General features: G+C 31.2%; 1 protein-coding gene across 1 annotated transcript in view; it reads right to left on the bottom strand.

Moving 5' to 3' along the window:
• Map4k5 (mitogen-activated protein kinase kinase kinase kinase 5) overlaps positions 1 to 16,160 on the bottom strand; it is a 112,509-nt gene that overhangs the window by 67,090 nt on the left and 29,259 nt on the right. The window contains exons 4-9 of the mRNA XM_005322872.3: positions 10,317 to 10,407; positions 9,802 to 9,866; positions 6,754 to 6,809; positions 3,044 to 3,091; positions 2,914 to 2,956; positions 1,823 to 1,895 (exon numbers count right to left, since the gene is read on the bottom strand). Coding sequence (XP_005322929.1) covers positions 1,823 to 1,895; positions 2,914 to 2,956; positions 3,044 to 3,091; positions 6,754 to 6,809; positions 9,802 to 9,866; positions 10,317 to 10,407 — 376 coding nt within the window. The remainder of the gene's footprint in view (positions 1 to 1,822; positions 1,896 to 2,913; positions 2,957 to 3,043; positions 3,092 to 6,753; positions 6,810 to 9,801; positions 9,867 to 10,316; positions 10,408 to 16,160) is intronic.

The raw sequence follows: 16,160 nt of genomic DNA, 5'->3' as shown, positions 1-16,160 counted from the left end.
TCCTGGTTTAGCTACTGACCCATAAGTTTTCCATAGGTGATGAAAAGCAGAGTGTATGTCACTCTTTGCAATGGGGAGAACTTAACATAAAAACAGGAAAAGGTATTCCTGAAGAGGTAACAAATACAACTAAAATAGCAGTATTTCACATAGTATGATTAGGGTAGAAAACCAGAAAATTCTGACTGGAGAAGAGTGTTTACAACAGAAGAGGGAAATGGGAATTTCACTGAAGGGAATTCTATAGATAACCCGACTTACCTGCATTTTCATATAACATTTACTGGGGATTTCCTGTTATTAAAAGCAGTATATGATAACTGAAGAGAATTTGGAATACATGAAAAAAATATGGAAAACAAGTGAAGCACAATCTCAACCAAAACAGTCATTCTTTCACACATTCTCATTCATACTTTTAACTTAAACATGTCTTTTATGAAACACATCTTTTAAATTCCCTTGCATATGCTACTTTTTAAAATTGTTAATGGATCTTCATTTTATTCATTTATTCATATGTGGTGCTGAGAATCGAACCCAGTGCCTCACACATGCTAGGCAACTGTTCTACCTCTGAGCTACAACCCCAGCCCGCATATGCTTTTAATCTTGATATTTTGATTAGTAATCTGCCATAAGCTTAATCCACTGACTATTCATCTTTTACAACATAATTTTTAACATTTTTAGCATATTCTTCCTTTGAATTGAGAAGATGTATATGATTTTCTTAACTTATTCCAGGAGGTGACTCAGTTGTAAAGCACCCCTGGGTTCAAGCTTCATTACCAAAAATTAAAAAAAAAATTTAAAAACCCCCAAAAGTTGCTTAAGATTTTTGAAAACATCACAGCTAAATTACTTTTCAAAAAAAAATTTTCTTTTCTCTCAACTTATTATTTATTTATTTTTCCCAGACAAGCAACAATTTATTCTGGGTTATGTATAAACACTTTGAATAAAGTATTCAGTTTACAGAAGACTTTTCTGCATCATTCCTAATTAAATTGAGTTTGCAATAACATAGGCTTACTTTATTTATTTTTTTATTAGAGCTTTAAGGTTATACACGGTTTGGGTTCATCCTGACAAACTCATACATGCATGATAATCAATTTTAGTTTCTTCAAAAATTTTCTATCAATTTTCACAAATATTTAGTGATAGAGGGGATTATTCATGATTCCAGATGTTTTCCAATTTGATAGAAAAGAATATCATTGTTCACTTTATATTTTTGTTCATCAAGGGAAACACTTTTCATATTTTGTGACTTCTTATATGTATTAATTTAATAACTCTGCTTTTAATAAAACAGTCTACTGACTTTTAAGAACTTACATACTGAAGTATTAAACCTAGGGTGGCATATTTTAGCCAGTATTTCCTATTTTATTACTTAAATTTTAAGGTGGCAGACATGCTTGTTCTAAATTTTCATGTAAAAAGTGATCAATCTTTCCCTTTAAGGTTTTATGCCAAGAAAGCTTCTTCAACTCTTAAAGCAAATAATTAATGATAACTATTTTGGCATTAGGTATGAAGTATGAAGCTACTTTGTGAATAATAAATTATCTAAATTATTATCTGCTTATTAAAGAATCTAATTCTTTATATGAATTATCAATTTCTTTTACAATAACTAAATTATTTTACATATTATTAAAATTTATTGCCATGTCTCCTATTGTATTTCTTTCTAAAATACTAAAACAGTATTTTAGAAAGAGTAACTTGCCAGTAACTGGAATTATTAAGTATAGAGATTGATCATTAACCATGAAGAGATAAAAATGTACCAATCACAGTAATCTCTTACCAATAAGGTGTGCCAATGAAAGATTTTCGCTTTGCTATAGTAGCTGTTATTTTTGCAGCAACCCCAAAATCAGCTAATGAGGAAAAAGAACATAACAGAAAATTTTAATTCTTTTCAGAACAAGTTTCAGTTTCAGTAATGTAATAGGCATAGCATTATTAATAGTCCAGATATTTACATCAAGTAATTGTACATAAATTGAATACCTAAATATTTCCTAGTTTATAACAAACTCATTAATAAGAATTCAATAGCATTTTACTATAGTGAAAATGTACTTTATTAAGAACAAAGTGAATAAAAATATTTTTATTACAGGCTTACTGAAGTAAATTTGGGGAAGAAGAAGAAGAACAACAACAACAACAACAAGACCATTAAAACAAATGAGAAAGACACATTTCTGAATTCCTTTTTATCTTAACAACAGATAAAACTATTTTTAAAAATGTCCTTTTTGCTGGGTACGGTGGCACACACCTATAATCCCAATGGTTTGGGAGGCTGAGACAGGAGTATCTCGAGTTTAAAGCCAGCCTCAGCAATGTCGAGGTGCTTAGCAACTCAGTCTCAAATAAAATAAAAAAAATAGGGATGTGGCTCAGTGGTAGAGTGCCCATGAGTACAATCCCTGGTACCAAATGAAAAAAAAAAAAAAAAAAAGAGGACTTTTTTTCTAAATATAATTTTTCATATTGTTTTGTCATTAAAAAGAGTTATAAAAAAACAAATACACATCTAGTTCGTTTTTGTCATTTAATATATCAGGCGATTGTACTCTCATATATTTAAAAAAATTGCTGATTGGATAATATTCCATGAGTGATAAAATGTAGTTTAACAGTTTTTCTATTGCTAGACTTAGGTTTCTATTTTTTCTACTATGAGTAATAATGACTAAATACTTATATAAATCTGGTCTTTTCATCTTTAGGGTTAACTTCTATAAACTGAGTCTCAGGAATAAATATTACTGGGCTAAAGTATAAACATTATTGTGATTCAATATAAATATTAAAATTAAATGTCAATTCTCATCTAAAATTTCATTAAATTTTTTGAAAAAAAAATTAAAAATTGAAATAACATACCTAATTTTACATCACCATGGTCTGTCAATAAAATATTTGCACCCTAAAACAAAAATACAAATTCTATTAAATTAGCATCAAAAATTTCTTCCAATACAATTAGCAATTTAAACATAGTAAATGAACTTACTTTGATATCTCTATGCATTTTGCCTTTAGTATGCAAATAGGCAAGACCCTGAGGTTTAAAAAAAAAAAGGATGTGTTAGCAAAATTACAAAGTTGACTCCAAAATTTTCTACTTAGTTCTCACTGAATAAAAAAACTAGAATAGAATGTCTTTCTTAGAGGGATAAAAATTAGAAGAGTTTCTTTTTACTAATCAACATTTACTATATCTTAAAGATTTTTAAATCATTTTCTGATAAAAATTGGAAATATTTTACTAAAACATAATTTTGAATGAATGCATTTATCATTCATAAATAATGAATTATTTATCTCTTAGTTCTTTTGGCTTTTATACGTATGAAAAACTATTTTTTTTAAGTTCTACATGGGCTCATTATCTTTATTTTGTTTATTTTTATGTGGTGCTGAGGATCAAACCCAGGGACTCACTTGTGCGAGGCAAACGCTCTACCGCTGAGCCACAACCCTACCCCCTGAAAAAATTATTTTTAAAAGATATTTTTTCTACATATTGAACTCTAGATCAACAATTTCTTTTTACCTTTAGGCTCTCCACTGTTGTCTTAACTCTTTCTAATGATAAACCTGCCATCATCTTTTTGTTTGCATGTAATGTATTCTTTTGTTCTAAGTATTTCTAAGGTTTTCTCATTATCAAATGAGCAATTTGATGATGATATTCCTTAGTACGCTTCCCCCCACCCATGTTTCCTATCCTTGGTTTGTTTTATGCTTGGAGTCTATGAATTAAGAGTGTTCAATAAATTTGGAGAAATATCAGCCATGTTTACTTTTAAAATATTGTTTTCATTCCTTTCTCTCCCTTTTTGTCTTCTCCTTCAGTAAGAAAAACTATACAAATATTAGGTCACCTGAAATTACATTTTAATAATTTTATTTTTTGAGATCAGGTCTTGTGTTTCCCAGATTAGCTCTGAAGTCCTGGTCTCAAGCAATCTTCTGACTTGAGCCTCCTAAGTTGTTGGAACTATGGGCTTCTAATACCATGCCTGGTTTTTCATTTTTTAAAAAAATAATTTATTTCTGTGCTTCATTTTGGATACATTTTTTTACAAACATACCCTCAAATTCCCACAAGTGTACATATACATACAAACACACACTCACATATTTTTCAATATCTAAACTACCATTAATTCCATCCCTTGTTGAGTTCATCATACATTGTAGTTTTCATCCCTAGAAGTTTGATTTTGGCCTTTTTTTTTTTTTAAACATCTTCTGTACCTCAACTTAAATTAGCTTTCTTATCTTATTTGCTAATTCTAGCATCTTATCAGTTGTGAGTTAGCTTCATTGATTTCTCCTTAATATACTTCTTTGCATTTCTGGTAATCTTTGGACACCCAACATTATGAACTTTGCTCTTTGGGTACTGCATATTTTTGGATTTTAGGGGCAGGTGGTAGGGATTGAACCTAGGGACATTTTATCGCTGAGCCATATTTCCAGTCCTTATTTATTTTATTTTTTTATTTTGAGACAGGATCTCCCTAAATTGCTAAGGCTGACCTTGAACCTGCAATCCTCTTGCCTCAGCATCACGAGTTGGCTAGGATTAAAGGCATGCATCACCACACCTGGCTGGTATGTTTCTGGATTTTTATAAATACTCTCTAGTACTTTATCCTGAAGACTCTAGCTGCCTTGGTCTCCCTGCACCAAACTTGGGTTCTTCCTCCCTGTACCAGGGCCTGCTCCTTGTTTTCTCTCTCTCAGGCCTTTAATACTTGAGGTCATCTCTCTTTTGTGGTGCTCAGAATCAAAGCCAGGGCTTCATGCGTGCTAGGCAAGTACTCTATTAATGGGCTACATCCCAGCCTCTATGTCCAGTTTTTAAAAACCACTATTTCATATATGTTTCCTAGTTTCTTTGATTGTTTCAGGGAACAAGGTACATGTTACTCTGTTACTCCATTTATACCAGATGTGGAAATCCATTAAACTGAAACTAATTTAAATTTAGAAATCATTCCCTACAAAGCTCATTATATTTGGGGAACTAGAACCATATAAGCTAAGGTTATATATCAGATATAGAATGAAATCCAAGCTGCTGTTTTTTCACTTCCACTCTTAAAGAAATAATGAACTCGGAAATTAAAATATGAAGAAAATGAATTTATCAATAATTCTCTACTATGAGTACATGGTTAGGTTTATATTTTATGTAAATATGATAGATTTTTATGTTATATAAATACCTTGGGGAAAACTATAAAGTTCGCCCACCATATCCATGATTTATGCATTCATGGATTTAACCAACCATGGACTAAAATACTTTTGGGGAAAAAAGTCTGTCCTAAACATATAGACTCTTCTTTTTTTGTCATCCTTAAACAATACAGTATTAACAACTATTTATATAGCACTTATATTGTCCTAGGTATTATAAGTAATCTAGAAATGATCTGAAGTATACAAGAGGATGTGCATAGGTCACAAGCAAATATTACACTATTTTAAAAAATTTTTATAGTCGTAGATAGACAGTATGTCTTTATTTATTTATTTTTTAATGAGGTGCTGAAGATTGAACCCAGTGCCTCATACATGCATACACGCTGTGCAAGTGCTCTGCCACTGAGCTAAAGTCCCAGCCCAAATATTATACAATTTTATATAAAGGATTTGAGGATGTGCCAATTTTGGTATCTTAAAGTATCCTGGAACCAATTCCCCATGGATACCAAATGATGACTACACACACACACACACACACACACATATATGCACATGAACATAAATACTAAATTTACTTTCATATATTTCACAGTAAGATCTGGCATGATGTACCCTTTTTTAAAACTACATGGAAACTAACTTTATAAACTAATTAGAACTCTCTCCTAGATCTGTTCAAACTCCTAGTTTATAAAGTTGGAAGAGCCACATATAAAATTATCAATTAATGATTATCAGTTATAAATTTTTTAAAAATGAAGACAAAAACCCTACAGTTACTACTTAATTCCTCCTCCTCGTCTAAATGCCTTAAAGTATATGAACAAAGTTATTAATTGCTAATTTTCTCAGTGAGTAGTCTTTGAGGGAACCATAAATAAATAAATAATAAATAAATAAGCAAGCGACATGCCCTATACCTCTACTGCAGATCCACTTTAGTATACTAAAGTTCCTTAAATAAAGAAGCAAAGCCATTTGTTGAACACAAACTTAGAGAAAGGGGTTCTGTTTCCAATGACATGTATTAATATCCCATAGAATTAGGTATTCCAGATAGTGCTCTGGATTATTACTGCGCAAATTTAGTTTATTTTGGGAGAAATGGTTCATATTCTCTGGAAGAGATAATTTTCACTGCTATAAAACTTCAAGGGAAAGCTTAGACAATTTTACAATTGAGAAGTCTGGTGATTCATTCACGAAAACAAATTTGTACCCATGACTTTCCTTAGCTTTGTAGCAATGTGGGTCAAGCAACAAAGTAGACTACTTTAAATGATCACTTGTATTAGCATGAAAGCAGAACACCGCTTACCACCACTGCATATGTCAGCATCAGCTTAAGTGAATTCTTGTGCCTTGCCCATGAAAAAATACAACTAGTTTTACAGAACTATACTATGAGATGGGAATTAAAAAAATCATTTTGGCTTACCCTTTCTCTATAGTTATTGATTATGAACCAGAATTGCCTATCTACATAAGCAAACATAGTACCTGTAAGGTTTCTCTGCATACATAGGCTATTTGCAATTCTGATAATGGTCCAGTAACTAGAAAGAAAAAGACCACATTGTCATATGTTTGAACATAACAAATTAAAAATAGTCTACTTTTTAAAATGACAAACTATTGTAAAACTTCTCTATATTTCACTGAATGACTTCTCTTCTGACCAGGAACATACATTATCTTTGTAATCAAGAAACAAAACAAAACAAGAAAAGGTAACACTGAGACTGAAAATGTACTCTAAAAATAAAAAATTTATTCCATAACAACTTTAGTAAGTGAAAATATTAAGCGCCCATTAAGTGTGAATAGGAAGTTCTGTAGAAAACAATGGACATAATATGATCTCAATTCTGAAAAAAATTTTTAAAAATAAAGCCAAAAAACTTGATAAACATATATAACTAATGACAATTAGTTATATATGTTTATCAAGCATAGACAGTTTGGTTACTGAAACACTGAAAAGCATCATCACTTTTTTAAACATAAAGATATTATCTCTTTAGCATAATTCTTTACCACACCTGTCAAGACAGGGAGGCTTGATCCGGTACCTTATCTGAGAATTTAACAGTAGCCAGATCACTTTTGGCAACCAGATCTTTCCCTCCCTAATATGAACTATAAAATCCCTCTTATGCAAGTACCTAATAAGAGACTTTGGAACTCTTGTCTTTCAATACCATGAGAGAAAATCTGGGATGATATTTGCTGACAGTGAAACCCAGGTAGTTACAGTAATCTCTGCCTAGAAAAGCATTTCACTGCACATTTTCATCACTGCGTTTCTACACCTACTTAGGAATAAAACTGATTCTTAGTAAATTGATGGACTAGTAGTAATACAAACCACTTTTTTAATAGCATTTAATTTATAAGTGCAGATATTCTTGACTACTGTTTTTTTAGGATACTATTTATAGAAATGCACACTGCTTGGACTCCAATTAACAGCAATTTTATGAAGGAATAAAATTGATGTCTCAAAATAACTTTTTAAAATTAAAAGAGAAAGCAGTAAAAACTGCCATCTGTATAGTTTAATTTTATCCATATTCTTAAGAGTTCTCATTTTATAAAAGTGTAAACAGATAAAAATTACAATTAAATAAAAACTTCATATAAAGATTATTATTCTTCATAAAATCATAGATAAGGATTTTAAATCAGTAGCATAGAACTGTTTTCTGCCAATAATATTTATTTTTTAGCAATACTGGGGATTGAACCAACTGATCTCGACCACTGAGCTATATTGCCAGTCCTTTTTATTTTGAGACAGAGTTTTGCTAAATTGTTGAGGCTGGCCTTGAACTTGTAATCCTCCTGCCTCAGCTTCCTGAATAGATGGGATTATGGGCAGGTGCCACTGTGCCTAGCTTACTGATAATTCTTTAAAACCAAAAACAGGATAAAAGAGAACAGTCATTCCAGTTTTGCACTATATAAGAAAATGAAAGACTACTAAATAAGAGATTAATAAGCATTTGTTTTTTAAGTGGGATTTGTTCTTATTTTGAAATTCTTAAGAGTAGAAATTGTAATGTCTATGTGTAACATTTATGTGGTAAACCATTTTTTTTTTAAAATAAAGAGATAGTGACCAGCACCTTTTTGTTATGGGTTATTTGTTATAAAAATTAGATAACTACTATATTAAAAGTTTATAATGAAGTAATATATCAATTAATTTTTATTATAATTCAGAATTTTATATCTGAGTCCTGCTTTCTCTCCTTAGGAGTACTGACTTATCTGTCTGGAATGCAGCCTTTTGTTTTGCTTGCATTTACATTCATTCATATGTATACTTACAAAAAAATAATTTTTGAAAGCTTTAGTATGATTAACCATGCTATATTTATTATTGAGGATTATTTAAGTCAATATACAAAGCCATTTCATTGTTTTAAGTGCTACAAAATATTCCATATCACAAGTATAATATAGTTTATTCAACTGATAGCCTACTGAGTTTTTTTTTTTAAACTTTGACTTCTACAAGTTATAAAATATTATATAAACTGAAACATCACTTCTGTTTTTATATTATGGCTACATTTGAAAATTACATGGCTAAAATTCAATAAAGCTTCCATTGTAAAAATTCAAAATAAAAATATTTTAAAATATTTCACATAATTCTTCTTTTTTTTTTTGGTACCAGGGATGCTCAACTACTGAGCCACATCCCCAGTCCTTTTTATTTTGAAACAGAGTCTTGCTAAGTTGCTGAAGGGACTCACTAAGTTGCTGAGGCTAGCCTTGAACTTGTAATCCTCCTGCCTCAGCCTCCAGAGCCTCTGGGATTACAGGTGTACACCACTGTGCCCAGCCACATAATTTAATAACAGACTAAGAATAAATAACAAACTCTGCATAGTTGCAATGGGAGTTTTACTATCTCACATGCATGTTAAACAAGAAAAAATGTTTTAAGGATACAATCTTAATTTTACAAATTCTAGAAAATTCAAGACATTGTAAATAACAAAACAAATTGGAAACTAACCATAGAGCCAAATTATTTCTAAATTTATTATTAAGCAAAGTCAACTAAAAAAACTGCCTAATTAACAGAATGCTAAAAAAAATACCCCAAATTTTAAAAATAATTATACATTTTAATGCAAAGTTATTACAGTAACAAGTGAACTATTTTTCTGGTTAGACAGTTAAGTTATTAAGATAGATACATAGTTTCCCTTGTGAATTACTCTTTACGTTTCAATTCTTGTAAAGGAGGTTAGACAGTTTCTTTCATTAGTAAACAAAATACTTTCCTAGAGACTACATCTAAAAAAATCTAAAAAGCAAAATTTGGATTGTAAAAATGCTTTTGAATTTCTTGGTTCTGGCTCCACCAACAACACAAATCTTAGGTTTCTTTTATGCAGTACTCTGGGAACAGAAGAAAAGAATATAAAAGAGTAAATCTCTACATATTAATTTCCCGGGTGACTGGAAATGTTAAACAATAATCATTAATGTCAAAGTCAATTTTAAAGTATAAAGTTAAATTCACAGTACCATGATAAATATCTTGAAGTGATCCGCCACCACAGTATTCCATACAAATCCACAGTTTTTCTCGACTATTATGAAGAGAAAATCATATTAGCTGGTAATTTTCAATCACTGAAGTAAGTATTCTAAGGCTTACACTCTTCCATACATCAAGAGTCAGGATATAGTGCAGAGGGTAACAGGAAACTGCTGTAGCAATCTCTCTTCAATATGCAGGAAAGCACATCAGTTTCAGTTTAGTTCCCATCTTAAAGGTTTAGATTATGAATAGTTTTGTAAGAAAAATACTTTAATCATTCATAATATTTCATTAAGGTTGCCCTAGGGTATAACCAAATAAAGGAGGTACTTTAATTAATATAATAGAGAAATGAAAAGAAAGCCCTAAAAATTTTAAAACTTTGGATAGTGTAATTTAAAAGTTCCCACATACAATGGCACCTACCTGAAAAGGAAGGAGAGTGGTAGCAAAGAAGATATAAAATACAGAAAGAGCAGATGCTTTGTTTGTTTCTTACCTGAGATAGCTTCCAAAGTAGGCAACAATGTTGCAATGTTTACATTCTTTAACCATAAATATTTCTTGTTGAATCAAAGAAAAATCATCTCCTGAAAACAAAGTAAGTTGGTCATCATGTTACTCAAAATCTCTACATAGGGAGGAAGAAAACCTTTGCAATAAATATTAGAGATGAGGAATTCAGCATTCTTCATACTTCAGTAAGGTCTAAGGCCTAAAAATGTACAAATCTTTGAATCAACAGTTGCTTCAAAAATATTCTTCTTAAGGAGACATGCACAGAGACAGATTAGTAAACATCTAATGTTTACTGTGGTGCTATAGTTTAATAAATTATGGTACAGTTTATAGTTACTCTTAAATTCTAAATATAAAAACATGTTCACGCTAAGTGAAAAGGGAAGATTTATATATAATCACTTAAATACATATAAGCACAGAAAGTGTTTAAAAACATGCAATGGTTATGCACAATAAGTAAAATTAATTTTACAGTCTTTTTTTATCTGTATTTTCCAATATTGATATACTATTATGGGAATTTTATGATAGTTATGAGACTACTACCTAAGTTATGATAATACTGTAAAGATTGTTACAGCAAACACTATTTTATGTCAAAGTGTTGTTTATTTCAGTAAAAGGCATGTATGAACAGGTAGAATGATTGCATGTGCATATCTAAAGGTAGCATAATACAGCCAATAAGAGCTTGAAATCTGGAATAGACACATCTGGATTAAAATCCTGGTACAGACATTCACTAGAATTTCAGCAACTTGATCCTTCTGAGTTAGGTTCATTTGTTAAGTAGCATCTGGATTTATTCCACTATTTAGCTTTCTTGTATACCACATGTCCTTATATTATCTATATTTCAGTAGTAGAAAGTTGCTGATGATTTTGGTAATAGATTCTTATGCCTCTATGTTTTTGATTATGTATTTCCCTCAGGTGGGAATGTTATTGAGAAAGTTACTGTACCTATGCATTTAGCACATTTGAGAGAATAAATACAACAGTAATATTACTACATGTTAGAGACAGGGATATTTAAAAATATGTTCTTCATTAGGACATCATTATAAAAATATTTTTATTAGATATTGTTTTACAGTAGTCTTTTGAAAAGCAATGGCAGATTTAAAAATCAGTGGTACTCAGATAGATTCTAGCTTTAACTTGAAGTCATCTTAAAAAATCGCAGTGTCAAGAAAGGAAAACTGTGAAATCAGGCCTTAGATAAAGAAACAAAACATTTACACAAGCCAGGGATAGTTCCCATTTGTATTTTCAATTCTTTCAATTCAGATCTAAAACAAAACTTTAAATATTTTTGCTATGCAATAAGTACCCTTTAAAGAATTAATCACTGATGTGACTGAAACATAAACTAGTTTAGCTATCATACATGCAATTTATTTGTAATCTAAAAACTCTTTTCAACAATCACTGCATATAAACATTAACTGAATTCAGTCATAGGATTTAGTGTTAACAATTTTACAGGATTAAGTCAGCCGAATGAGGGTGCAATCTTCTAACTGCATAAAATTCTGAGTAAAAAATCTTTATAGCTTTTACTTGTAAACTGGGAAATATGTAGTACATAAATCATTACATATATCTTAAACTTAAGTTTAATGGTCAGCCAATGAAAGGGGATCAGTAAGGTTACAGTAAGAGTCTGCCTACCTCAGTGGAAAGGTACTGTTTCCTGTATCTACTAATGAGCACCAGAATATTGTTTCTCTTGCCTAAGCCTTTTCCATCATAGTATTAGAACTCATTCTTTTTCTTTATTTCCCCTCCAGTATTGGGCATTGAACCTAGGATTCTCTTATCATTGAGCTACATTCTCAACCCCCTTTACTTTTTATTTTGAGACAGGGTCTCAATAAATTGCCTAGCCTTGCAATTCTCCTGCCTCAGCTTCCTGAGTTGCTGGGATTGCAGACACGTGTGACTGCACCAGCAGAACTTATTCTTTACATAGACCAATGTCCAACAAACCGGCTACATTCTACCCTTCTCTTAGTTTTATCAAGAGGCCCTGAAGCTTGGCATGGTGGCATATTCATGCAGCCCTAGCCCTTTGAAAACTGATGTAGGATGGTCTCTTGAGCCAGGAGTTCAAGACCAGCCTGAACAACATGGGGACATCCTGTTAAAAACAAAACAAAACAAAACAAAACAAAACAAAAAAAACCCGGTATGTGAGGTGGGGTAGAAAGAAGGAAAGAAGAGTAAAGAAGCACTTAACTTCATTAGTGTACAATATTCTTTGGATTTCCACTTACTAGCTCTTAAATATGCATAGAAGTCTTACATCTTTGCTGTACTTAAAAAAAAAAATTTCAATTAAGTCTGGGATTTAAAACAGATTTTCTCACATATGGTATCTAACTTTTCAATGGTGTCCAAATACTTAAGTTGACCTATAAATGTCAATAATATAGCTAAATTAATGCTACTAGTAACCACTACTTAGTAGAAAAAATTGGCTTAGTGCCATCCCAAGACTATGCTCCAGGCAGAAGTTATGAACAGTGTCTACCAGGAAAGGTGGGGTCTTAGTGCAAGTGAGCTACTAATTTTTACAGTGTAACTGGAAGCAAGACTTCACAAGTACCAGTCACTAATAATGACAATGTCTGGGGACTGTAGAATGTTAAATGGAATGCCATTTCTAATAGCATATTTTCTTTGGAATGCCCGCCCATCTTAGATTCTGAAAACTCATCTAGAGAAAAAAATCCCTCCAAAAACTCATCTGGAGAGAAAATACCTATCAGTATCAGCAATTTAGATTGAGTTTGAACATTAATTTAGAATGACATCGAAGGTCATCTTTTTTTTACTACAAAGTAATAAAAAAGTATCTTCATTTTTATCTTGTGTTCAAAAGCAAACTTAGAAACAGTATCAAAGCATCAAAAATGATTTTAACATATTTTTAAAAATATGTAAAATAACACAAAGTTTCTATTTTCTATATTTATAATTTAAAACCAATAAAAGTAACATTTTTGTTGTGTATCTATTACCTCAAATTAACATTTTTCATCCATTCAGACTCAGTGTTCAGACAGTGAAGATAGAGTACAAATATTTTATTTTACTGCTTACATTTAGAAATCAAGATTGTAAACTTCTTAAATAAGACTTTCTATAAAGCAAGATCATACCACTAAATTAGATAGAATAGCTGACACTTGGTCTATTTGGCCAAGTGCCTGCTTTAACAATTGTTTAAAAACATGCACAATGCAAACTAATGACTGTTTAAGTCTTTGTACATGTCTTGACTTTGTTCCATTTACTCTATTTTCTCAGCTTATATTTCCAGGAAACAGGACGAAGTATTTCCTGGCAGTATAAGAAAAATTTTAAACATTTCTTCAAAGGTATTTAAAGGTGCCTACTTATTTTGAAAACTCTTTGAACTAAGGAGTCATAACTAACTTGTCATTTTATTTAAAAATACTCGACTCTTTCATGAATATTTCCAATTTCATTTAAAAAACTGAACAAGCAAACAGTAGTACGTTACACTAATCATACAGGGCAGTGATTTTCTTAAAATTCCATCCCTTCTAAGCAACCATCACAATATTTAACAAACTACAATTCGCCTAAGTTTAAAAGTATTGTGTAGTTTCACCATAAAAGAGGGATAATGGAATGAGAGGAAAGGAGAAAAGAAAAGTTCTAATGGTCAACTTTCCCAGGAATTTTGTTCCTGCTCTGGTTGTTGGCCACCAAGAGCTACAGACTTTTGAGCAAAATAAGGATCTGTAAAATACATTAAACAGTAGGATGAAATTCAGACATAAGACAGGAAAACATGGTGACACACATCATAATATCTGTCTGCTTTTCTAAGGCATTCCTAAGGCCTGACCAAAGAGATGAAAAATGCAGCTAACACAACAGTATCATTCTGGGTTATATTTTCAATGCTGATCAATGGTAAGTCAAATTCTATGCCACATTTTATTAAGATGGTGACCATATTTCATAAGTATTACTATAAAAATGTGATAGAAATGGATAAAATATTCCTGAAAACAATCATTTTCTGTGTATATGAAGGGCAACAAGAACATAGCGACATAGGAAAGAATGCTGACTTCATTTTTTTTTCACAATTTATTTTTATTTTTGTGGTGCTGGGGTTTGAACCCAAGTCCCCAAGCACACAAGGCAAGCACTCTACTGGTGAACTACAGCACGATCCCTTTTACAATCATTTTTGTGGATAATTAAAAAACCAATTCTCTATGTTAACTCATTTTTATTCTTAACTCTAAGGCTTACTTAGTATTTTTAAGACTAGTAAGAAGAACCTCAAAAGCAATCTGTTTCAGTAAAATTTTGACTATACCATTATAATAAAATGAAACTGCAAGGGATAATCAGTAAATTTACAATAAAATTTAGAACTCCAAAATAATTATAAACTCTATTTTTTTAAGAGAGAGTGAGAGAGAGAGAGAATTTTTTAATATTTATTTTTTAGATCTCAGCAGACACAACATCTTTATTTGTATGTGGTGCTGAGGATGGAACCCGGGCCGCATGCATGTCAGGCGAGTGCGCTACCGCTTGAGCCACATCCCTAGCCCTAAAAACCCTGTTTTGAACTCTGTGTGTGTGGGGAATTGTGCTTTCAAACCTACAGCTGGGATTTCCATTTACTTTAAAAAAAAAAAATAATCTTGTTTGTGTTTTATCAAACATAAGGCTTTTCTAAGTTACAAAAGCAAATAATTATCTTTTCATGTCTAAATATAATTCTAAATAGAATCATCTGTTAAATCAATACAAGGAAGCACTTTTCTATTATACTAGCTTTAGTGCAATGTTTTTAAAGCTGCTAAATACAGTTAAGAATTCATTTTTTAAAATACAGCTGCCTCCAGATTTTTTGAAGTATCTGAACTAAATATTAGAAACATTCATTAGTACCATCATAGCTATGACCTAAATATTACCTTATGTCTGTTCAAAAATGTGAAAAACCCCATCTACTTTAGTTTTATTGACAATGTTAAACAAACATTGATCCCTCTCAAAAATTCTATAGCAATAAAAAAACAGCATATATAGGATACATAAGACATGGAAAACTTATTTTGAAAGAAAATTTTAGCTGGGGGAATAGGAAAAAAAGAAAGAAAGAAAAGGAAGGAAGGAAGGAAGGAAGGAGAGAGAGAGAGAGAGAGAGAGAGAGAGAGAGAGAGAGAGAGAGAACAAAATTTTAGACAATAAGTGTTTCAAACTCAGGGGGAAAAAAGACCAGGTCAATTAAAGCAACAAAATAAAACAGAAAGAATGCTGGTAGTTGTGGAGGTGGGGGTGGGGATTGAGAAAAAATAATACTTTTACAGAATTAATAAAAGCCTTGAAAACAACAAGTAGAATATTAGAAACAAGTAAGTCACTGATGTGATTGATAGTAGACTTAAAAAAAAAATCACACGTAATACAGAAAGAAGATACCTAAAGATAAGTACAGGTAAGGTAGAACTAATGTGAATAACTGGTATTCCTAAAGTAATAAGATTTTAAAAACCCAAGAATGATTAAAAAAAAATTTGCTGAAACGGAAAGAATCTAAACTGCAGACTAAAAAAGCTCACTATGCTTCAGTGGAAAAATTCTGTAGAAAATTATCAAGAACAAAATATATTCTGTTGAAGTTAACTGATTTCAAAGATAAACCTGCTAAAACAGACACTTAGGCAGAAGCAGCAAGTCAAGTGCCAGGGGAAAAACATCAGACAGGCCTTATAGGTCTTTCCAGCAATATTCAAGGGAGAAAATATCTACAGATTTT

Source organism: Ictidomys tridecemlineatus, chromosome 5 (assembly GCF_052094955.1).
Source record: "Ictidomys tridecemlineatus isolate mIctTri1 chromosome 5, mIctTri1.hap1, whole genome shotgun sequence".
NCBI classification, from domain to species: Eukaryota; Metazoa; Chordata; class Mammalia; order Rodentia; family Sciuridae; genus Ictidomys; species Ictidomys tridecemlineatus.
This window is presented reverse-complemented; position numbering and strand designations above follow the sequence as displayed.